This window comes from Emydura macquarii, unplaced genomic scaffold (genome assembly GCF_026122565.2).
Source record: "Emydura macquarii macquarii isolate MOO-44397 ecotype Brisbane River unplaced genomic scaffold, CSIRO-AGI_Emac_v2 contig_1253, whole genome shotgun sequence".
Lineage (NCBI taxonomy): Eukaryota > Metazoa > Chordata > Testudines > Chelidae > Emydura > Emydura macquarii.
Genome location: NW_027131390.1, coordinates 87,846,843 through 87,871,647, shown reverse-complemented (window position 1 = coordinate 87,871,647; position 24,805 = coordinate 87,846,843). Strand labels below are relative to the sequence as shown.

The following is a 24,805-nucleotide window of genomic DNA, read 5'->3' as shown; positions in this document are numbered from 1 at the left end:
CATACAATCTGCAGTATTCATCCTTGATGTTCTTTGTTCGTGGTCTGATACAGCACTGGCTTGCAGGATCTCACTGAATATGTCATTCTTTATCTGGCTCAGGTGTTATGTGGATGTGGAGGGGGAATCCCTCAAGGTTGCAGTGGCAGCAGCTACAGATAAAACACAAAGGTTACGTTGTCAGTATAGTCCTAACAGAAAGCAAATATAAAGATTCAGGACTTCCTTCCCTTGCTTCCCTAAAGTTTTAAACAAGACATGCTTATTGACAGTCCTGCTTTGGAGGCATGGTGCCACTCTCAGCACCAGCCAGATGAGTATGGCCCACCAGGGATGATGGAAATGAGGGAATTACTTAGTTGCATGAAACTATGAGTACAGGGCAATGTTACTGAATAATGGCACCATTTTCCACAGGCAGTGGTGACATCTTACTTCTATGGGTAACAAAGACACACAGAACACAGCTGCTGCTGGCATCCCAAAGCCATCTAGGCTCATATGCTGCTAGCTTGTCAACTTCGGCATGAACCATTGAAGTAATTGCCCACTGTCATGGGAAAGTGTCCTACGATGAAAGAATAAATAAGGCAGTCATCCCTAGAAACCTTCAGGAGAGGATTGCAGAGTACCTCCATGAAAGTTTCATCGTGATCTCTCAGGAGGGTTCAAGGGATATCGGTGTACATAAACAAATTACTTTGCATCCCCCCCTAAACTCTACAGGAGAATGAAAAGCAGATAACTTTACCTTTGTTTGTTGTACTGATTCCTCTTCTGGTACGAGTAAATAATGCAAAGTCAATATCTGTGTCCTGTGATGTGGCACCATCAGTGTAATGGGAAATAAATTTGCACACTTACCTGAGATTCCTTCCCCTACCATGCATGACTGCTGAGACTGACTGGATTGTGGTAGAATCTCTAACAGGTCCTGGCTCATGGCATAGCTGGATTCCACCGAATCGCCTGTCCCTCCTTCTCTCCCTCCTTCACCATCTCCTCATTGTTCAGGCTAGGGACCTGTGACGACTCCAGCTCCTTGAAGGTATCCACAGTGGTGTGCGGGTGGTGGTAATATCTCCATCAAGTATTGCATGCAGCTCTTTGTAAAAGTGGCAGGTCTGTGTGTTGGCATCAGGTTGACTGTCGTCCTTCCTGACCTTCTGGTTTGCCTGCTACAGTTCCTTTGCTTTTACACGGCACTGCTTCTGACCTTTGTCATACCCCTTCTCCTGCATCCCCCAGGCAGTCTGCTTGTAGTTGTCCACATTTTTTAGCTAGTCCATACCTGTGCTTGCACAGCCTATTTTCCCCCACAGGCCCAGAGGATCTGACATCTTCTGTCTACTCTAAGCTGGAGCACATCTGGAGCGTATAGCTGGCATGAGAAGCTTAGAAAAGGCATACTCGGAACATGTACCAAGAAAGTACTGGTGAGACTCATTGAGAAGCTGAGAATGGCTGTGCTTGACACATAGGAGAAACTCTCAAGCACTGGGGAGGGCAAAAGAGAACATCCACTGACATGAATGGAGCAATTCACATGTTTCAGAGCTATTGGTTCAGACTGTATTCATCTCCATTGGGTATTCTTTCATCTAAGAACATCTCATTAAGATGAATGGGCCACTTCACACCCCTCTGAGCTTGCTATCTTGCTGATGGATATATAGATCCCCTCCCCTTCATTCTCCCTGTAATTTCATATAATATTATAATAGCTCAACACTGCTATAGTTGAGCAGTTGCTCTGCTATAATTGATCAGAGCATTCAGACTAGAGCTTTGCTATAGTTAAGGTCTTTAAAGCTCAGTTATTCTAAGTGCTTCAAAATCCAAACAGTTAACCTGATATCTTTGAAATTTAGTATGTCTTTTGGGGATATGGTACAGTCTGTGATCTAAATTTGGGGCCATTTGAGCAAGAGGTTCCTAAGAAACAGCCCCTAGGTGGAAAAAACAGCATTTCATTGTTAACAGATTCAAGCAGTTTTAAGGTTTGAAACTCACTCTGGCTGAAATCTAAGAATGAACTGTCTCTGTCAAGAGTGTATAGGTATTTTTTTTTTAAATCTAAGTACAGTAGAATATTTGGATGGTGCTGAAACAATTTTTGAAAAGAAAATAAATGATACATGCAAATGTTAACTGGAAGGGGAGGAATGTTTCGGAGTGCAAGAATAGGTGGTAATAGGGGAAGAGGAGTTAGCGTTTGCAGTGAGCTATGGGAGTATAATGAGGAGGGGGATAAATGGGAATGGTTGGTAGGAGAAGGAAGAGGGGTTGGAGGGGCTCCAGTAAGGGGGAGTGGAAGGGGAGAAGACAGGAGGGGTTGGCATATGGGGGTAGAAGAGGAAGTTGGAGGTTTAAGGGGACAGTCAGTCCTGAAATCTCCTCTTTTGCGTTTTGTTGGGAGCCCTACCTCTCTGCAGGGGTCTGAGCCCCTTTCCCTGCCTGCTATATGTTCTGGAATCGGGAATCCTGCTGTTCTTGGGGTGTCTGAGCCCCTCTTCTTGTTTCTCCAAGTGAGCTGGGATCTGAGTTGGGTGGACTGAAGGCAATGCAGATTTAAACATCTGAAATCCAGAAAATAAATAGTGTGGTATGGGTGAGTGGACCAGAGAGGGTAAGGAACGGATGGACTGAATGGACCATGGGCATGACTGGGGAAACCTGACTGAAGCAGCAGCAGTAGTCCCAGCCGGAGGTGGGAGTGAGGGGCTAGCACAGTATCATGCAACACTCTAGTAAGCTGCTGCCTGTGGTATGTGAACATAGCAGCATAGAGTAAGAGACAGCAAGGAGTAACTTCTTACATTTTGTTTTTTCTAGGGTGCCAACTAATGGCTTAAGGGGAGGGGAAAATGTTGTCAGGAGAAAGGGAAATGAAAATGTTGTCAGGAGGGGCCACGTTGTAGGGAATGGTGGAACAGGTGTAGAGATGGAAAGAGAGACAGCAGTCTTCTCTCATACGATTAAAGTTACTGTAACATCCATGTAACAAAACTGTCATGGTTTTGGGACATAGACCGTGAGTGAGATTTCTCTCATTGGCCCTGTTCGCAACTACCCATTGCAGACATTTGAAAACATGACCATTATTCCCATACCACTATAACAAAATGTATGGGAGGGGGAAGGAGCACTGAGGAATCATGTAGCAACCGTATATTCCATGGATTGGGACTGTTCTTTGCTCTTCCGTGGCCTGCTGGTTGACCTAGGCAAGTCACTTCACCTTTCAGTGCCTCATCAGCTGCAAACCTAGGTGAGAACTACAACTGCCTAAATGACCATTAACTCCTACCAACAAACATTTTTGTTTAAAAAAACTGGGAAATTAAATGTTCCCAAAAATTAGTTAAAGCAAAATTAAGGGTGCCTAGTGATAGCTCGTATCCACCCACAGCATCCAGTTTAGCAAGACTCAAACTTCTGAAAACCAAGAAATACCGAGTTAAGGTAAACGTCCATTCAGCCTTAATTCTGCCCTCTTTGAGCAATGCTCCATAGTGCCCATAACACACATACTTGCACTCTCCCTTTTCACTGTGATGGACAGGTGGCTACTTGCACTTTCTGTATTCTCAGAGAGCCTACTCCCCCAACAGAATACCATAGTTGTAAAATTTAACAACTATTTTATACCCTTGAACAACCCCTTCACACTTGCACACAGAATACGATCTAAACCTATACTTTTCCCTACCCATTATTAAATTCACAGATTGCTCTCATATCCCACCTCACTACTGACAGTACCCATGGCAAGAAGACCCCAGTGCCCTCCTATAAACACAACCCTGTATTGAAATGATGCAGACTGGACTCTCAAGGTACAGATGCACCTCTTTCCTTTATGAGACAAGGCAGGTGTGGTAATATCTTTTATCTTCCTTCGGTAACACGTATTGCAGGAGCGGCGAGGAGACGGACTCAGACCCAGATCGCATCAGATCACAATCGCAGCTCTTCCAAGCTGCTTTTACTTATTCCTCCACCATTCAGTATAGCTACACCTAACACAGTGAATGCAGCTGGAATGGATGCAGATAATTGCTAGTGGCTATTCCCAGCTCTGGGAGGGGGCAGAGTTAAGGTTGTGTGGGCGTTTACCTTAACTCTCTATTTCCTGGTTTTCACAAGTGAGTTTTGCAGAACTCTCTGTTTTGGAAGGGCATAAGTTATCACTGGGTAGTATTAACTTTGCATTAACTAATTTTTTTGCCACTCAGTTTGGATATATACAGTGTTCTGAGATTGTTTGTGTTGCCAAAGATTGGCCTTGTACATCGGCTTCTAAAAGTTTTGTCTGTTTGTAAGAGCTTCTCTTCCCCTTCACTTCCACATCCTATACTCTCTGTTAAGCGGGCAATTTTTACTTCATTGCCTCTTTTTCTCCTCCCAAGCACATGGCATTTTATTCCCTTTTCCCGGACATCAATCCAGTTATCATCAAGTATTCTCTCTTCCGGTGGTTTGTTTTCCACCTGCAGAGCATCTTCACAGCAGAAGAAATGACCATTCAGTTCACTTGTGCATTATGATTCCTGTTGGTACTGGCGTTATAGGCTTAGAATCACACAAACCTATCTATTCAGTTTTATCTGCAGATATTGCCAGGAAAGTGCTATTGAATGACAACATAGGCTTACTCAAGGTGAGGGTTAATTCTATGGTGAAAGCTTAGAAAACCATTTGAAAATCTGATTCCCTGTGCCCATTTTAAATCCTCATCTCAATACACTGGAGTTTTCAAAACATGTACTAAAGCATCATTGTCTTTAATCTTAGTGAAACCATGGAAAGAGATTCATCAGACAAGTTGACTTTTTTAAATTTTGTAGTGTATAGTGCCAAATCTCATATTCCCAGTGCTTCATAAAATTTAAAACAGTATTCACTGAACAAATTTTAGTTATTTAATGAGTAAAAACCCTATTATATTGTTACTGAGGGTTGTAATAAAATATGATATTTAGCAGCATTGCTATAAAGTTGAGCACAAAGTCAGCAATTCCATGCTAAAAATCTTCAATTATATTCTTCCCTCTCTTAGACAGGTGCAAGTCCCATTGAAGTCTGTGGGAATATGTAATGAATGCATTTACACTGATAGGATGCCTAACCATTTAAAATAAAAAGAGAAAACTTCATTATCTCTGCCCTTTCTCTAGATCTGCTTTTGCCAGAAGTAAGCTGACAAGAGAGCTGGCAGAGAGTGAAAGAGCTTTAGGCTTCTTGAGTATAAATAGCTCTCTGTTTAAGATTGCCTGTTTAAAATATAATAAAGGTGGAAATAATAGGTCAGCTGATAGTCATCTGCTCTAAGAAGTCAAAAAACTGAAGAGGACAGAGAAGTGTCTTCCCCCAGTCAACACAAGTTGCATCTCTGTGAGGGCAGAATTGTGCTGCTAGTGATTAAGGGACTAACTGTTCTTTTGACTGAACTTTGGCAGACTATACAACGTCCAGTCCATCTCTCTACTACTGTAGGATTTTCCCCAACAGTGTGTGTTCTAGTGTTTTATCTTGTCACTTTTAAAGTGACAAGAATTAGGATTTCTACCTTGAAAGACTATTCTTCAGTTTGCTAAATATAGTTCTTGGCAGTTTTTCATGATGAACAGCAAATTTTTCCTGCCATAACTTTATCTCATTGTGCCCCCCCAAATGTTCATATTTATGTTGGTTAAATATTAACTGTTATGTTCCCTTGCTCCCTCTTACTCCAGTCATTCTTTGGCCATATATGTCCTCCTCTCTTCATTTTTCCTTATGATTAAGTTCCTTCAGCTTCTGATCAGTTTTATTTCCTCTTTTTCAACTTCCTCCAATTTATCTTTCTGGCTGTTTCCTGAAATTCAGCACACTATTCCAGGTGTGGTTGCACCTAAGCCACGAGGAGAGGGATTACTGTCTCTTTGTTTGTAAATGCCTCTCTATGATGTATTTGCTGTCACATTGTTTTGAAGACTCATGTTTTTAATTTGGTGTCAGTTATCACTCGTATGTCTTCATCAGAATTACCACTGAAAATACAGATTTTTTTTCTGTTCCGCTGGATATTGGTGTTCTGAATGGTTATTCAGTGGAGGCAGATTCTCAGTTGGTGTAAATTGTCACAGCTGCATTGAAGTCAATGGCCCTAAGTCAATTTGTATCCGTTGAGAATCTGCCCCCAGATGTATTATGTCTGCATCTGTACAAGTTTAATTTTTACAAAATTGGATTTAGACCATTTTACCTTTTTTAAGTAATCAAAGGCTGGTTTAGAGGGGGGAGAGTCCTAGAGCATCTACATCACAGTTTTACAGCCCTGCAGCCCCTTCAACTCACTCAGCCTTAGAGGCCAGTTAAGCTTGTGGTACACATGCTACCTTTGCTGTATTGAATCAGATTAGCGGAGGGAAGGGAGAGGAATTTAATGGCTCTTACCATACTCACACTAGACTGTTTCCCATGAGATCTGCAGGTCCCTCACGAACTTGTATGCTCTTAGACACAAAGTGGCTTATAAAGAGGATAGGGTTAGTGAAATTCTCTTTTCTAGCCCTTCTTTTTTACCATCTCCTGCTTGGGAGAAACAGAATAGGGGAGAAAGTGAAAAGGGGAGAGAGTGAGGGAAAGGATTAAAAAAAATCCAGTTCCTCCAGCTCACTCATGAAATGATGAATTGGAGTGGATTTAATAGCAAAATAATATTATTTACTTCTCCATCACAGGGCCCTCTGTGATCCTCCAGGATGGCATAGTTTATTCTAATCCTCCTCTGTCACCTTATTGCCAGTGTTCTGCTGAGCTGTGTGCAACCTTACTGTGTGCAACCTTACTGTCAGTGTTCTGCTGAGCTGTGTGCAACAGAATGGTCTAGCTCATGCTGCCATTGACAAAATATTTCTTCCCTTTAGCCATTATCTAGCAGTAAAGAAAAAGACTAAAGGGAAAAAAAAGTTGACCCAAATGCCCGACTCTCTTGATTCGCCTCAAAGTGGTGGTGGTTCTTTATAGCCAAGACAACTCTCTTTGGTGCCTTCTAGATAGGTATGGTCCAGATGAACAGTCAGTAGCAGCAGAAATGGTTGAATTTTTCCCTCCTAAAGTCTTCTGAAATGGGGTAATTATACTTTAACATTATGGTGGGTCCAAAAAGTGAAAATGAAGACTATTTCCACCAGTCCTTTCCAACCCTTGATGCAGGAAGCATGGCCATTGCATCTACTTTTTCTCTGGCTTCTGCCAACAGGAGTCAGAAATCTCCTAGAGACATCCAGATCAGAATTTTCAATCCAATTTAATCCCTTTGTGAAGGATGATCTTGAATGTGTGCAACTCTCTAACCAAATGGAGTTGGAATCTTTTAAATGCGTTTCTTGCTGTTTGGACTGTCCTCCATGTAACTGCATATCTAATATTACCTTTCAAAGGACCAAATATCAAGAAGGGGCCTCAGTCCCTTAAAATCCAAGGGGTAAGTTCTTTCCTAGGTCCCTTGAAAAACATTAGTTATATTTATGATACTTTAATACACTAAAACACCTACTACCTTTCAAAAAGCAAACTAAGCCATTAGACTTTAAGATGCTCACCTTTTTTTCCTCCAAAGGTATTAAGCTATTAAGAGAGAGCCTTCAAGCATCATGCTTCCTGCCCTATATCTGACTTCCTCAGTTCAGTAAGTTCTCTCTGTTGGAGTTTCAGGGTAGGCCAAGCAAGTCTCGTGGGGTGGAGAATCTAGCTAGTAGTTCACTTGGGCCAGTCCAGAGGCTCTATATGGGCCTGATGGAAGTACTCTAGTTATGCTTTTTTCACATAGAGAATTATGACAGGTCTTCTATAAACATGAAGTCAGTTATAGATACTTTTAGGGAGGTCACTGAGTGGAAAATAATGTGGGCACAGGACGCATGTTCTTTCCAAAAGAAATGATGCTTCTGCATAAATCAGGGGATCACAAGCCTACCTAAGATAAATTGTCATGTCCTGTTGGACAGAGAGGAATCCAGTCTTCATTATAGCCTTCCATATTGTAAAGTAGTTCAACCAAATAGCAGACTGGCTGAGCAGATGAATGGAGTCACAAGGCTAACAACATTCAGTGCAATTACCAGAACTAAGTTAGGCTTGTACCTAAATCAATATGAACTTTGCATTTTTAAAAAATGAAGTCATGAAATAATACCATACCATCCATACTTTACAGGAAAGCATGGATCAAGTTAACTATACTTCGTATTGACATTTAGCAACATGGAGGAAAGGACACTAGATTTTAGATGTAAAAAAATGCAGTTTGGTACCCTTCCTTATATTTGTTCTTCATATGATTTTTAAGAAAAGTCTGCTTTGCTTATATCATAGATTTTTCTGTTTTACTAACTAAACTGAATGATCTTGAGCTATACCATTAGTAATCTTTTGTCAATGTTGTGACTGTATTTTTGTGCTGGCTCTGAATTATATCTACACTAATTACTTAAGTGAATGTTTACATATAACTCAAATTGTGATTTACATATATGTTTACATATAATTCTCAAATTGTGATTAATTTTAATATTAAAAATATGCTTAAACAACAAGAATAATTCGTATTAAACTCAGCTATTTCTGATTTGAACATTCAGTTTTTGTTTTTAGTATTAAAGGGATATATCAGTGTAAATCACATGTGTTTGAATTTTTTGAAATATTAGAAAGCGGTGGAAAAAGTCTCTCTACCTTTTACTTTCTTTCTTTGTCAGTTTGACAGCACTTCATGTATTTTCAGTTTCACTGTTTTATCTTCATAGTCATTCAGTTAGTTGTTTGTATAGGCTTTCATTCACCAACAGGGGAGATACATGTGTTGTAAAATACAATACTCTGATTTGTAAAACCACAAAAAATGGCAAAAATCTTCAGGCAAATCTACTGAAGACTACTTAGTTTTAGTATGCCCCTGACTACCTTTAACTCCTTTTGAAAACTAATTATATTTCAAGTTTACTGTATCCCTTTTAGTAGATCCAGTCTAATATGAAAGTCTTTAATACAGCAAACAGAATTGCAGTTGTAGAAATTAACGTTTAGTTTGTGCAGTTTTTTTAATGAAGTTTTGAGTCTTTGGATAGGATTTTGCAATTGCAAAATTTTGTTGGTTAGTTTGTGACCCTTTAGATAAAGAACAACTGTTTCAGAAAATCATAGTATGTTTCAGCACTATTTTTTGTTATAGTTTGTTTGTCTATTTATTTATTTTCATTAAGACTCAGTAATGCCTGAAATCCTTAATTACCTCTCAGTTTTTGTAAACTTTCTTTGTATACTTCTTGTTGGTGGTTTTTCTTAAAACTTCTTAAGAAAATGTGAATTTATTTCCATTATTAAATAAAATATAGAAATATTTCTAGAGCAAAAGAAGGTTTTCTGAATCTCAGTTGTTATATGCCTCTCCTTTCAAACAGGTCATCTTTCTCTATCCATTCATCAATCAGTAAATTTTTATTCCTTAATTCCTATACAGATCAGGGGTTATTTTATCTTATTTTTTGAAAAGTTTGTTTTTAAAATGCAAGTGATTTAATCCATGGTATGGCACTACCAAGACGGGTTGAGGTTTGTTGCCTAGGTATGTCAGAGCACTTCAGTCAGTGCGCATTTTACAGTCCTTTTTATAAAAATTTATAGTTACTTTGAATAAAATGTCAAATTGAAAAAGAAACAGGAATTCCTTTGCCTGAAAACGTTGGACTGCGGATGCCTTGCACATTCATATTGCACAGATTGAGCAAGTCTTTGACACCCTGGAGTATGTGTACTGAAAAAAAGGTGCAAGAAAATTTAACTAAATGTATTAGAACAAAATCTCAGAGGAAAACTTGCTAATTCTAATTAATTATATGGCCTCTGAAAGTATGAAATGTCAGCACAGGAAGTTAAGTGCAGGAGGGAAAATCCAAGTGCCTTGGGAATGATTAGAAATCCAATTAAGGTCTGAATAGGAGAAGTAGACATGTAAATCAAACAAGTGGTTTCTGGAAGCTATGCTAGACCATAAAATAAGACTGTGCCATTAACACAGTGCAATAAAATCCTTGTTACTTTCCAGTGCAGGAGAGGTAGTAATGGCTGCATTGTGGTGTTAATGAGTAAATCAAGAAAGTTTGTAATCTTGGATTACAGATGAAGTGGAGTCAAGTGGAATAAGATCAGTGCATGGAATCCTTGAAAACTAGGGATTCAGGGCACCTGCTCCTATAATTTAAACCCTAAATCTGACTGTGTTTGGTCATCCTGTCATTCCAGGCCTACTTCAAAGATGCATTTGCAATAAGGAATTCCAAGGTCACAGCTTCTCCATAAAGAGTCATATAATACCCTTGCCACTTCATCAAACACTTGGGATTAGGCACTAGATTACATAGGGTGTTCATCTGGAAGGAGAACTAGACCAGTGATTCCCAACCTGTGGCCCAGGGGCCAAAAGTGGCCGTGGGGGCTTTTAAAGTGGCCTGCGGCTCCCCTCCTGCTGGCTGCAGTAGGGAGCTACTGCCAGGGGACCCAGGCGGAGCACGTTTCCTTGTGGCTAAAAGACCGGTGCAGTCTCCTTGCTGCCACCAAGGGGATGGGAGATCAGTGCTTCCCTTCCCCTGGTTGTAGCAGAGAGCATGGCAAAGCATTCCTCCTAGGTCCATAGGCGCTGGGGTCCCTGCTGGAGCCAGAGGGAGAGGAGATCAGTGCTCTTCTTCCCCCGCCTCCTGCAGAGAGCAAAGCGCTTTGCCTGGGGCCATAGGTGCTGGGGCCATAGGAAGGGGAGCACTGATCTTCTGTCCCCCTGGCTGCAGAAGGGAGCTACTGCCTAGGGTCACAGGTGGAGCGCACAGGGCTACAAGACATATGCAGTTTCCCTGCTGCAGCCAGGAAGATCAGCGAGGAGGCAGCCTCCTCGTTGAACTCCTTCCATCTGGCTGCAGTGGGAGGGGGGCCTGCTAGCGGAGACTGGTGTCCCTTCAGGGTTGTATAAATGATATCTATGGCCCTCGAACCAAAAAGGTTGGGAACCACTGAACTAGACAATTTACCTTTACTATCCAATATAGTCTTCTACCTTCCAAACTTTAGTGAAGTTTTTCATGTAGTTTGACAGTGATGATCTTCTCACTTGATCCAGATTTTATTCTGATGCAGGTTGCAATCTATATAAATTAAAACAAAAAGTCCTCTAAGTATGTTTAGGGAAACAAGAATTATAACAGCCAGATAAGGAGAGAGACACATTCTGAAAGGTGTGTTGACAATGAAAATAGGGGTCTGGACAAAAGATTTTGAAGAAGTAAAATAAGGGCATATCCTACAGACTAGAGAAAGATCAAGGATACTTGAAATTTATGTTTTCAGAATAAAATGCAGGAATTGTAGTTTCAGTGGCATATCTGAGGCCAAGGAATGTCAGAAAAAACCTGGTATTCTTCCACCTCAGTTGTAGATCGGTCTTCTGCTGTGCTTGATATGTTGTATTGATCTCAATTGAGAGACTACCATGGGGGCATGTGACATCTAGCAAGAAATCTGGAAACAAGCCGAGAGTAACTGTAATTTTCTGAGTTAAATTGCTCAAAATAGCATTGTTCGGCTTTATTTTTAAAAAGAAAGTTTTACAAGATGAAGTGTTAGACATGCACCATATGTAATAATTTCAGAAAAACACATTAGATATTCTCTTTTTTGTCTCTGCTACAGCAGTGCACTTAAGTCTTGGGAGTCTGGTCAGTTGATTAATTTTGATTTTATTTCTGTTGGAAATGCTCAGCCCTCCCCTTCTAGAGTCTGTGAAGTCAATTGCAGTTTGTTTTAGTAGTGGATACTTCCCTCCCATTGCTGAAATAACTTAAATTAAAAATAAGATATTTATTAAATACTATACATGTTTTGAAATATTCACTGTTTCAACAAGTAAATGCGGATGAATAAAAACCATTTTTTCCAGAACTAAAAAGAAAAAAAACTTCTATTCCATATGGTTGTCTGCAGAATTTACCAAATATAAACCAAAGCAGCATAGTTTTCTTGAGCCAACCTGCATCAGATGAAATTTAAAACAGTAAAATGCACATAGATATGTAATTGTCATTTTCACAGTGTAACTGCATGGTGTAATTATGAGCACAAGAGACAGACAATGGAGTTGCTTACAGGAGAAAAGAACCCTCCAAAACCCCAAAGTAAAATGGAACACAGTTGTATGCTGCATATTTGAGGAATCAGAGTTCCACAGATATTCTGTGTGTTATTCTTTGGAGGAAAATGTGCCTTTTATTCCTGAAACAGGTATCAAATGAACATTAAAATGGTCATAGTGGTCATGCCAATGGCTCATCTAGCCCAATATCCTGTCTTCTAACAGTAGCCGATGCCAGATGCCTCAGAGGGAATGAACAGATCTGCGCAATTATTAAGTGATCCATCCCCTGTTGTCTAGTCCCAGCAGCTAGCAGTTAGAGGCTTAGGGACACCCAGAGCATGGGCTTGCATCTCTAACCATCTTGGCTAATAGCCATTGATGGGCCTATACTCCATTAATTTATCTAAATTTTTTTAACTGATTTATATTTTTGGCCTTGACAACATCCCCTGGCAACAAGTTCCACAGGTTCACTGTGTGTTGTGTAAAAAAGTACTTCCTTTTTGTTTGTATGTTTGTTTGTTTGAAATCTGCTGCCTATTAATTTCATTGGGTGACCCCTGGTTCTTGTGTTTTGTGAAGGGGTAAAGAACACTCCTTGATTCACTTTCTCCACACTGTTCATGATTTTATAGACCTCTGTCATATCCCCCTTAGTCGTCTCTTTTCCAAGCTTAACTGTCCCAGTCTTCTTAATCTCTGCTCATATGGAAGCTGTTCCATATCCTTAATCATTTTTGTTGCCCTTTCTCCATTCTGAAAACTGACAGGTATATCAATCTTAAATAAAAATATGGTGTTTTTTTTTTGGTTTTTTTTTTACATTTGAGGGTGGATTAAGTCAGTTAAGACTCTTGACTTGAACCATGGGCTTCCCATTCTATGTAATTAGGAATTAATGTGCATACATTGATGATTCTGACCCATGACACTTTCTATATTCCTGTGTAGATTATTCTGTTTAACTTGGAACACCTATTATCTGTTTTCTGATTTAATAAAAGGTTGGTGGGTATGGTTAGAAGATTTTTTCCTCCATCTAGAATCTCCCACATCCTGAATGGAGGTTTAAGATTTTTTTTCTTTTTTGGAACTTGTCAGCAGCTGATTTGGCCTATCACTGGGTGTTAAATACAGAGGACTTTTTCTCTTATATTATTGTACCCTGCTGGCCTGGAAGCAAACAAAACAACAACAAATTTTACTAGGGTCTTCTTCATGACACTGCAGAACATTATCACTAGGAAAGTGGGCTAACCTTATCCATTTTTTATGTTTTAAAAAATAAATGCTGCCATCTAAATAAATTCTAAACTTTTCCTCTTTCAGGAACATCATTTACAACGAGCTATTTCGGCACAGCAAGTCTTTAGAGAAAAGAAAGAGAGCATGGTTATCCCAGTTCCTGAGGCAGAGAGCAATGTCAACTATTACAATCGTCTGTACAAAGGAGAGTTTAAACAACCAAAGCAGTTCATTCACATTCAACGTAAGTTAATGGATATGTTGTTCTTCGTCCTTTAAGTTAATTTGGGAAAGTTCTTAACAGCTGCACAGGCAAAATTATTACAGTATTCATAAGGTAGAAGGACCTAAAAAAAACCTGGGGAGAATTGAAGAGACTAAGTCCTTGTTTCTTTGAAGTAGACAGATGTGGGGATTGAGGGAGAGAGGAAGGAAAGTATTGTTTGTACAGCAGGTTTGTGGATTCCCATATTGATGTTTTGTATGTGTTTAAGATAACTCGTAGGATTTGTCCTCTGGCTACTGCTTTTCTGATGTGTTGATCACACCATTATAGAATCCATTTGATTTCCTAACTCCGAGAAGGAATAACTGAAGGATCCATACTACCAGTTGTCTATGATTATCATTGTTTGTCATTTTTATTGATGCTGTGGTTTCTGAGTGCTCTCAATTTCTACAGATCATCATAGTATAAAGATAAATTAAATAGAATTGCTGTATTGGAGCTCACTGTATCTGGTCACCTGATTGTAGCATGAAAAGTTTGTGAAACTGTATGCTGAGATTGTGCTGGAGGTGAAGAATGGTGAAGACTGTAGTGCATGTAAAATTCCAATTTGCAGAAATATTCTGTGTTGCAGGTAATTAGGTGAATCTGTGTAGGTTTTGTGAAGATGTAGAACTGTGTATTTATTACTGCAAGGAGTTTTCAATTTGCCATACCTGAGATTGCTCTGATTTTGGTGGGATTGACTGCCTGTGTGGTAATAGATGCATTTTAGGGGGAAACAAATGTAAGATCTCTGTTTGCTTTGTTTTTGGATAGTCATGCTCCCTGAGGTATTTAGACTGACAGCCTGCAGATTGGACTCACCCCACTGAATACTGTAGACTCTTCAGGCATGGATCATCTTGAGGTTCTGTGTTTGTACAGTACTTAGTGCAGTGGAATGCTAGTCTGTGACTGTGGCTCCTTGTCACTACTACACTACAAATAAATAAAAATAATAAAATCTTGTGGCAAGACACCTGGTCTACTTATTGGCAGAATTTATCAATGCCTCTCTGGGGAGGCAAGAAGCCAAGCACTTTTCAAATGGTTGATTATTAAGCCCATACTCAAGAAATCCTCTCTTGCCATTGACCTCCTTGTCAGTTATCACCTTGACTCTTTTTTTTTAATATTTTGAAAGGCTTATAGATGAAGTTATGTTGAAGCGACTTGAACAGTACAGGAGTCCTCTGATCTCCTTGACTCCTTTTGTTAGGGTTGTTTATGATACATACTATGTTGTTTTTGTTGATCTCCATCCTGTGTCAGATTTAGATCCTTTATTGAGTCTCCATATTTATTCTTTGCAGATGTTTCAGCATCCATGAATCTGTTGTTTACAAGGTGTCTTTACACTGTCTATGGACTCAGGTGGAGATAGAATTGTTTGAATGTCTCTGTGTTTTTCTCCTGGGTAGAGCCCAAAGAGTAGTAGTAGATTGTTTTTGTTTTTTGAATTGCAGTGTCATCGGCATGTTGCGATGCTCTCCTCTATCTCTATTCGTTGCACTTGGGTGGTGTATTTTCTTGTCTTTCTTAGTATTTTTCCAAAATTGGGAGTTGTATGAAGATGAATTGGCTGAAGCTGTCTTTTGGATAAGACAGAGATTACGCTGATAGTGTGAGGAAGCAGCCAGAGGAAATAGTAGCAGTAGTTCTGTAACAGTAAAATTCTTTTGGTTTAAAAAATAATTGCACCTCTAACCAAAATAGTTACTGTTACAAAAACTGTACATAGACCAGGCCTTAAATGCCAGGGGCTGCTGCTTAGATCAGTATGGTTTACAGTATCAGCAAACAGTTCTCAGAAAAACGAACTTTGATTCTCTTTTGTGATTTGTTATATGTGTACAGACAGCTTTGTTGGATCTGTTGTGCTATGCTGTATATAAGCAAAAGTTAATATTTTGATTATTTATACGCTATGTAAATATGCTAATTATTTAGCTTTGGAAATTCTCAAATTGGGATTCAGTGAGAGAGGAACTTCTGCAGAATGTGAAAAATCTGCCTTGTAATTGGCTGGAAATCTAGGGGATTGCTCTAATAGTCTGAAATGGTATTAAATGGAACAGAAAAAGTATCAAACCATCTTTTTATTTTAAGTAAAAATCCATTCATATTACAATTGCTCTAATGATAGTGAATTGTGGTTTCATAAATCCTGGGCTGTGACTTAGTTTGGATAGGATGAACATAGTAAGGTCATGTCTATCCTGTGAGCACCATAGCTACACCTCTGTAACTCTGTAGTGTAGATGCAGACTACATGAAAGGGGTTTTTCCATTGCTGTGGGAACTCTACTTTCCTGAGCAACAGCAGCTTAGTCGACAGAAGCATTCTTCTGTTGACCTAGTTGCATCTACACTGGAGTTTAGGTTGACATAGCTATGTAGTTCAGTGGTATGGAATTTTCACACTCCTGAGCACTGTAGTTACGTTTGTCGACTCAAGTTTTAAGTGTATATCAGGTCTAACGATAAAAGAGAATCAGTGGCAAAAGACTGATTTAATGAGTTAACGATTGTTTGGTATGTTGTCCCCTTGTAGAATGCTGAGTTGAACAAAACTCAAACTTTTGAAAGCTAGGTAGTGCCCAAAGATGCCTTGTTAATACACATAGCTTTACTCTGCCAGTGCCCCAGCTGCCGAAATGTGCCACCTCCTTTTACAAACTATTTGCTGTCACCCACAGGATTCCATCTAACACTGTTAAAGCGCAAAAAGGAGAAGGAGGGTGGGCGGGGGGGAGATTGGCCACATCACTTTTCCTTTGTTCCCTTGGAGTTTGCAGTAGTCAGTAGGAATTGTGTGCATACATGACAGGTGCAGTCAGTGTGTTAGGTTTACCAACACTAGATGGGAGAGGCAGTAATTGGGCCTGCTTGCTAAAGGTGTGTTTGTGAGATGAGGACATGTGTGGATTACTTTGAGGTATGTGTGATTGTGATATGAAGAGATCTAGGTTTCTCTTTGTGTGAAAGAGCTGCATGTGTACCTTCGGATCCAGTATGCATCATTTTATTGCAGAGTTATGTATATTATATAATTAATAGGGCACAGGGGTTTTGTTGCATAAAGTTTTGTCAGTAGTGAGCTGGGTATGAAAGCAGCTTGAGCATTTATTATCTGCATTCATGTAAAATGAATGTGTCAGTGTCTGGTGTAGTTGAACTGAATGGTGCTGACACTAGTCACTTCTGTTTAGTAGAGGTGTGTTTGTGAGATCTGTGGATTACTTTAAAGTATGTGACAGAGCTGTGGTTGTGATATGATTCTGTGTTTTGGAACTACGTGTATGTGTACCTTCAGGATTTGATATTCATAATTTCTATACAGCATTGTGAAGTTTCAGTAGTGAGGCTTTTATTACAAAGGATATTTTCAGTAGCAAGGTGGAATATGAAAGAACTCTAATGCTTTAATGATGGTTAAGGGAAAGTATAGGGTGAGATGGTATCCTGTGAGTAATGGGATGTCTGACTTTGAGCTAGGAGGTGTGATTCCCAGATTACATAGACATGCCCACACTAGCTCTGTTTGAGCTAGCATGCTAAAAATAGCAGTATAGCAGTGGGGTAGCACAGATGGCAGTTCAGGCTAGTTGCCATAGTATAAACCCACCTGGACCCCTCCAGGTGTATACTCGGGAGGCTAGCTCAAACCACTGCCTGTGCTGCCTAGGCTACGCTGCCCTTTTTTAGCATGCCAGCTCGAGCAGCATGGGTACATCTATGGGAGTTGGGAGTCACACCTCCCAGCTCAAATGTAGATCTATCCTCAGATTAAAGGAGTTGTTAAAGGTTGTAAAGTGGTTCTTAAATTTTATAGCTATGGTATTCTTTCTGTGGATTTGGCTAAGTGTGTAAGTGTATGCCAGGATCTGAATCTTGTAGTGAGAAGAGCCAGTGTGAGTGTACATATTGAGGCATTGCTCAAAGAGGGTAGAGAGAAGGTGGCATGGGCAACTTTTCTTTTTTCTTTGTCCTTTAATAGTGTTAAAGGGAACCCTGTGGGTGAGAGTGCATAGGTTGCAAAAGGTGATGAAAGCCTTGTACGTTTCAGCAATTTGGGGGCTGGCAGAGTAAAGCGTGTGTGTTAATGAGGCATATTGGGGCATTGCTGAAAGAGGGCAGAGTTAAGGCAGCCTTAACTCTGCATTTCCTGATTTTTCAGACGTTTGAGTTTTATGCAACTCAGAGTTCTGCAGGGGAAGATACACCGCCAAGCAACCTTAACTTTGCGTTAACATACTTTTTTTTGCCATTGAATTTCTTAGCTTTTTGCACAGGAATAGATATGTTGTTGTTAGGAATTAGTAGTCATTTAGGCAGTTGTACATATAATGTCTTGCAGTTAGTATACTCAGTCAGTACCCCTCTCTCCCCCTTGCGCACAAGCACATCATCTGTACCCTGTCAGCTCTGCTTTCAAACCTCCTCAGACATACTCCTGATTCATTCACCATGTCTTCCCTCCAACCTGGCCTCCTCCGTACTACTCTACCCACACCTCCCTACCACAAGCAAGGGACAAATCTCTCTGAAGTCTTCACTCCCTGGTATGCAAATGTTTCTATTGCCATTACTCCTCCCCTCCTCTAATCGACACATATGCAGTGCCTGGTGTGAGAGAGACCTGTGTTACAGAAGAATAGTATTCCTGGTTGTGTTTCACAATGGTTGGAGCATGGAGTTTGTGGCAGAGTTAATGAGACAAATTACAGCCAGGGTTTCTGTTCCAAAATATAGGAAGTTAGACCCCAGTCCAATAGATGTATTCCATCTCCGAGAAACACTGAAGTTTCAGAGCTTGTAATGTTTCTGTGTCACACAGTACATCATTTTCAGACATCCAAGAACCCTCCAGTTTCCAAGTTAATGTTCTTCCAACACTTAATAATAGCTTTCATGCAGCGTTGGGGTGCACCGGCAGAGCTGTGGGGCGCAGGGACGTTGGGTGCCATGGCAGGGCTGGGGGCTGCCATGCCTCCCTCACCTGAGCTCCAACCTCTTTCCTCCCTTACCATCCATCTCCATTAACGACTCTCTTCTTGCTGCAGCCCCAAGCCCCTTTCCCAAGTTCCCCCATTCTTTCGTCCCCTAATATCTCTCCCCTCCCAGGAATATTTTCTTTCCAAAATGAAATTGCCAGCCCTGACTCACAAATTGTAGCAACTCCAGACACCCAGGCCTGGTCTATACTAGAAAATTTAGCCCGCTTGATTATGTTGCTCAGGGGTTTGGAAAATCCACATCCCTGAGCGACATAGGTAAGCTGACCTAACCCCCAGTGCTAGACAGTGCTAGGTTTGATGGAAGAATTATTTCATCGACCTAGCTACCACCTTCACGGAGGTAGATTCCCTACCCCTCCAGGAGTGCCCCTACCATCGGTACGGGTAGAATCTACACTGAGGCACTAGCGGGGTGCAGGTGCAGCTGCACCCTTTCCAGTGTAGACAAGTCTTCAGTCCCAAATTCTTTGTCTTAATTGGGGGCTTGTGATTAATTTATCCTTAGATATGTTAGTTGAAGAGAGAGTTCACAGCCATCAAGAGGTCTGTGATTCATACATTCATTAGTATCTCAGTTTAACAGTAGAAGGCAGCAGAAGAAAACCATTTTTGCAAGGGGTGGGGGGGAAGTGACCTGTAACTTGGGACCCTCTTGGTAAAATTATCTTAAATTTGGATCACTAGATCTACCCTAGTCTTTCATGAGGCATGCCAGATTTCAAAGCAATCTGAGTGTTTGGATTTTAGAGAATTTACACTAATCTAGTTTATAACATATCAAATGGTACGAATGGAAACTCTCTAGCCTCTTTTCTGTAATGGCACATGTTCAGTGTAAAAAATGTACATTTTCTTAAATACTGTTCTCAGTTTGGGACTCCAAAGAGTTAGTAGGTGCCAGCGTAAAAAAAGAAAAACTAAAAAACCAAGGGTGATGTCATGGTCTACTGTAGATCACCTAACCAGGAGGAAGAGGTGGATGAGGCTTTTTGTAAACGGGTAACAATATGAGCCAAAACACAGGACTTGGTGGTGGTGGGGGACTTCAACTGTCCTGACATCTGTTGGGAAAATAATACGGCAGGGCACAGATTATCCAACAAGTTAGTGGAACACATTGGAGACTACTTTTTATTACAGAAGGTGAAGAAAGTGACTAGGGAGAGGCTATTCTGGATTTGATTCTGACAAACAGGGAGGAATTAGTTGAGAATCTGAAGGTAAAAGGCAGCTTGGATAGAGTTCATGACTCTAAGGAATGGTAGGAGCGAAAACAGCAGAATAAAAAAACGGACTTCAAGAAGGCAGACTTGAGCAAACTTAGAGAACTGGTACGTAAGATCCCGTGGGAAGCAAGTTGAAGGGAAAAGAGAGTTCAGGAGAGTTAGCAGTTTTTTAAAGACATATTATTTGGACACTAGCAAACTAACCCAGTGTGTAGGAAACATAGGAAAAATGGTAAGAGACCATCCTGGATTAACCAGTGACTTGACCTGAATGACCTGAAACTCAAAAGAGTCATACAAAAAGTAAAAGCTAGGTCAATTTACAAAGGATGAAGATAGAAAAACAGCACAAGCATGTAGGGGCAAAATTAGAAAGGCCAAGTCACAAAACGAGATTAAACTAGCTAGGAATATAAAAGATAACAAGAAAGCATTTTTATAAATACGTGGGAAGCAAGAGGAAGACCAAAGACGGGGTAGGCCCATTACTCAGTGAAGAGGGAAATAAAATAACAGAAAACAGAGTAATGGCTAAAGTGTCACCAAAAAAGGTAGCAGTAATTGGACAACTACATAGTGAAGATCATTGTTAATGGGGTAGGATCTGAGGCATAGGCATAGTTTTACTGCTATATGGGGGGGGGGGGGGGGGGGGGGGGGGGCAAGCTTGTGTATACACAAATGTGCACAGTGAAGCCTGTTCTCTTGGCTCACTGGCTCTCTCTCCCCACTTGGAGTGGTACCTAGGCTGCCGATGCTGCAGGGAATGGGCTGGCTTAACGAGGGAGTCCCAGCTGCTGCTGGCGGCCACTCCAGCACCAGATGCTGCCCCAGTATCCCTGCTGGAGGAGCTGCTGCTGTTGCTGTTGAGGGGACGCCACATACTGAGATTTTGCTTTCCCCACCTCTTCCTGTATCCCTTCCCCGTCCCTCCCTCTTCCTCTCCCCACTGTCCCTGCCCCATCCCCTTCACTTCCCCCTGGCCTATCCCACCCCCTTTCCGATTGTCTCTTCCCCCCACCCCTTCCTGCAGCTCTAGCCTGCACCCCTTACCCTGCCGCCCTGTGGGCACTGACCATTGTACAGGAAACAGGCGGGAATTAGGACACAGGAGATGGTGTTCAGCAATAATCAGTTGCACGAATAAAAGCTGGGAAATAACTGCCTAGAAGGAGGACTACAGAAAAGGATCTGGGGGGTTATAGTGGATCACAAACTAAATACGAGTCAATAATATAATACTGTTGCAAAAAAAGTGAACAACATTCTGGGATGTATTAGCAGGAGTGTTGTAAACAAGACATGAGAAGTAATTTTTCCACTCTGTTCAGCATTGATAAGGCCTCAACTGGAGTATTGTGTCCAATTCTGGAAACCACACTTTGGGAAAGATGTGGCCGAACTGGAGAAAGTCTAGAGGAGAGCAACAAAAATGATTAAAGGTCTAGAAAACATCCCCTATGAGGAAAGATTGAAAAAATGGGATTTTATTAGTCTGGAGAAGAGAAGACTGAGTGGGGACATAACTGTTTTTAAGTACATAAAGATTGTTATAAAGAGGATGATGATAAATTATTCTCCTTAACCACTGAGGACATGACTAGAAGTAATGGGCTTAAATTGCAATAAAGGAGATTTAGGTTAGATATTAGGAAAGACTTCCTAATTGTACAGGTAGTTAAGTACTGGAACAAATTACCTAGGGAGATTGTGGAATCTGCGTCATTGGAGGTTTTTAAAAACAAGTTAGACAAACACCTGTCAGGGATGGTCTAGATCAGTGGTTCTCAACCTATTTACCATTGTGGGCTGCATATGCAGCTCTCTGTGTGTTATGAGGGCCACATTTGTGCAATATATATACTACCTGTATGGCCCTGAGGATGTCACATGGGCCGCAACTGTGTGCTGAGTGGGCTGCAAGTGGGCCATGGGTTGAGAACCACTGGTCTAGATAATACCTAGCCCTGCCTTGCTGCAGGGACTGGACTAATCGATGGCTAATCGAATTTCCTTCCAGTCCTGTATTTCTTTGATTCCATGCACAACCTTGAATAAAACTCACCATATTGACACCATTTTGACTCATATCACATCAACAGTTTGATCTCTAGCTTGGGGAGGACACCTAAAGCTTTTTTTTAAAAATGGCATATCTCTGGAACCCTAGCACCAGTGACTCCAGAATTGGGGTCACTAAGCCTACCCTTCAACCTTCTGAGACATACCGGATGTCAAAGAAATACGACTATGTTGATGTTAGAGGACTTAGAAAGGTTGAACTTTACAAGATGTTATGATTTAACCTTAACTGTAGTGGTGCTCTTGTACCATTATTATGTCTTTGTTTAGATATTAATATTTTGAACAGAGTAAAGTTGTAGAAAGGAATATAGTCTTACTAGAATTCTTTGGTCTGGAATCAGTGTTTATTTTAAAAAAGTGGACAATCGGATATCAAAAAGGTTTGATGACTTTTATCAAAATTAAAAGGCAAGGGGTTTTTACTAAATTTGAGCCCATGAGGCTTATTGTATCAAGTATAATCTATTACTTTCAGCATGTTCCACAAATAAAAGGAAGTTCCCTTTTGTTTAGTTTCTGATTCGTAGAGTGTAAGAAAAGGTAGTATCCTGATACAATAGTATTTCTATCTGAGCAACCCCACTTCATTTTAAAAATAAAATAAAGGCATTTCAAAACTAGATTCTAACCAAACTCACAAAATGTTAAATCCATTGCAAGTAATCTATTAAAAGAAAAACCCAACAACATGATTAAGACCATGTTAAGGCATATATTTAGAGCACCCTCAGTTAAGTATAATGGAATAATCAGTATTTTCTTCTTTCTGTCAAATACAGTACTCCTTCCCCAAATTAAATATAAATAAAATATTTAGACCTGGGCATTATCAACCCCAAGCATTCAAAATGTATGTATCGGGCCTCCCAAAGAAATTGGCGTTTTAAAAATCATATCATTTTAAAATTTTGTATTCTTTTTATTTGCCTTCTGATGTCTGAACCATTAGGATTTGTGGTGTTTCAGGCTTTTCTCTGAAGCCATGAGGGCTACACACTTTTTTTTTATGACAGCTGAGACTCTCATGTGAAACGGGTCTCCACTGGCTAGGTATTTAAGAAAAAACATAAAATACTATAGCACTGATGATAAAATTTCTGGAGTTGGCAACACTGAAACATGGCTTTTTCCCTGCAACAGTTCTAGACCCACCAAATTTACAGTAAAAGATGTGTAGGAAGCGTCTCTGATTTCTTCAAAAACTGTAATACATATTTAAAATAATGAAATCTTGGTAACATGAAAGCTCACTAGTGCCAAAAATTTTAAACAGAGAGATGGCTGGCTTTTTATTTAAATTGTTTTTATTTTGGTGTGGATGAACGAAGGTGGAGGTTTGCAAGATTTTGTAAATACAATTTTCCATAACATTTTACAAATTCCTGGTTCTGTTTTCATCTTTTCAATCAATGGACTTTCATTGAAGAGCTGAGACCCAATGTTGTGAACTGTAACTTCCTCCCAAGTCTGATTTTTCTAAGTACTAAATTCTATTGATTTTCAGAATTCCACCAAAATGAAATCTTACGTAAACTTTTGACACACACTATGGAGCTGTTCTTTTATACAATTTCAGTGATTCAGTACTTGATTATCAATAATGCCATTTATTTTCTATGTATTTATAGTACAGCACCTATATTCAGTTCTGTTCTGAATTAAATGTTAAAATTCTTTGGATGAATTTGTTGCCCTAAGGTAAATAAATTTCTTTTAACATACCGTATTTCCCCATGTATAAGATGCACCTTAATTTTGGGGCCCGAAATTTGAAAAAAAATGTATTACGGTAAAAAAATCTAAAACCACTGTATAAGACGCACCCAGTTTTTAGACCCCAAATTTTTTGAAAAAAGGTGTGTCTTATACATGGGGAAATACGGTAACCCTTCATTGGTTCTACTGCAGTAATTTTGAAAATTAGATGATTTGGGGAATTGAAAGACTTATCCCATTTGCAACTTTTTGGGTTCCTAGCTTGAAACATTCACAGACTAGCACTAATTGAAAGTTCTTGCCATTGTTTAGGACTTTAATAATCTATATGAAATGAATTGGCATTGCTGCATTATCTGTCTGATAATATATCATCTGCCTAGGTCTGTCCTGTCTGGGTTACGTTTTAACTGACAGAGACCAAAGATTTAATAGGCAAAGAAGCTGAAGTATGCTCTAATTCAATGGTTCTCAACCAGGGGTACATGTACCCTCGGGGGTAGGTACACAGAGGACTTCCGGGGGGTACATCAACTCATCTAGACATTTGCCTAGTTTTACAACAGGCTACATAAAAAGCACTAGCAAAGTCAGTATAAATTAAAATTTCAGACAGACAATGACTTGTTTATACTGCTCTATATACTACTATACACTGAAATGTAAGTACAATATTTGTATTCCAGTTGATTTATTTTATAATTATATTGTAAAAATGAGAAAGTAAGCAATTTTTCAGTGATAGTGTGCTGTGACACTTTTATCTTTTTGTCTGATTTTTGTAAGCAAGTAGTTTTTAAGTGAAGTGAAACTTGGGGGGTACACAAGACTAATCAGACTCCTGAAAGAGGTACAGTAGTTTGGAAAGGTTGAGAGCCATTGCTCTAACTCCTAGAGAGACAATCTTTCAAGGTCAAGACTGACATTATCAGGGCAGTATTGTCAGGGAGGGAAGGGGGAAAGAGACTTAGCTGCTTTTTTAATCTCCCTGTGCTGTACCTGTTCTTGGCATTAATAGTGCCTTAATTTCTATTGGTATTGATTAGGCACTTTCACAAACATAATACAAACTCCT

At 40.0% G+C, this 24,805-nt stretch overlaps 1 protein-coding gene across 1 annotated transcript in view; it reads left to right on the top strand.

The window, feature by feature from the left end:
* The window catches only part of EPC2 (enhancer of polycomb homolog 2), a 69,791-nt gene that overhangs the window by 6,428 nt on the left and 38,558 nt on the right, over positions 1–24,805 (top strand). Inside the window, exon 2 of the mRNA XM_067549484.1 lies at positions 13,496–13,655. Within this exon, the coding sequence (XP_067405585.1) occupies positions 13,496–13,655 (160 nt within the window). The remainder of the gene's footprint in view (positions 1–13,495; positions 13,656–24,805) is intronic.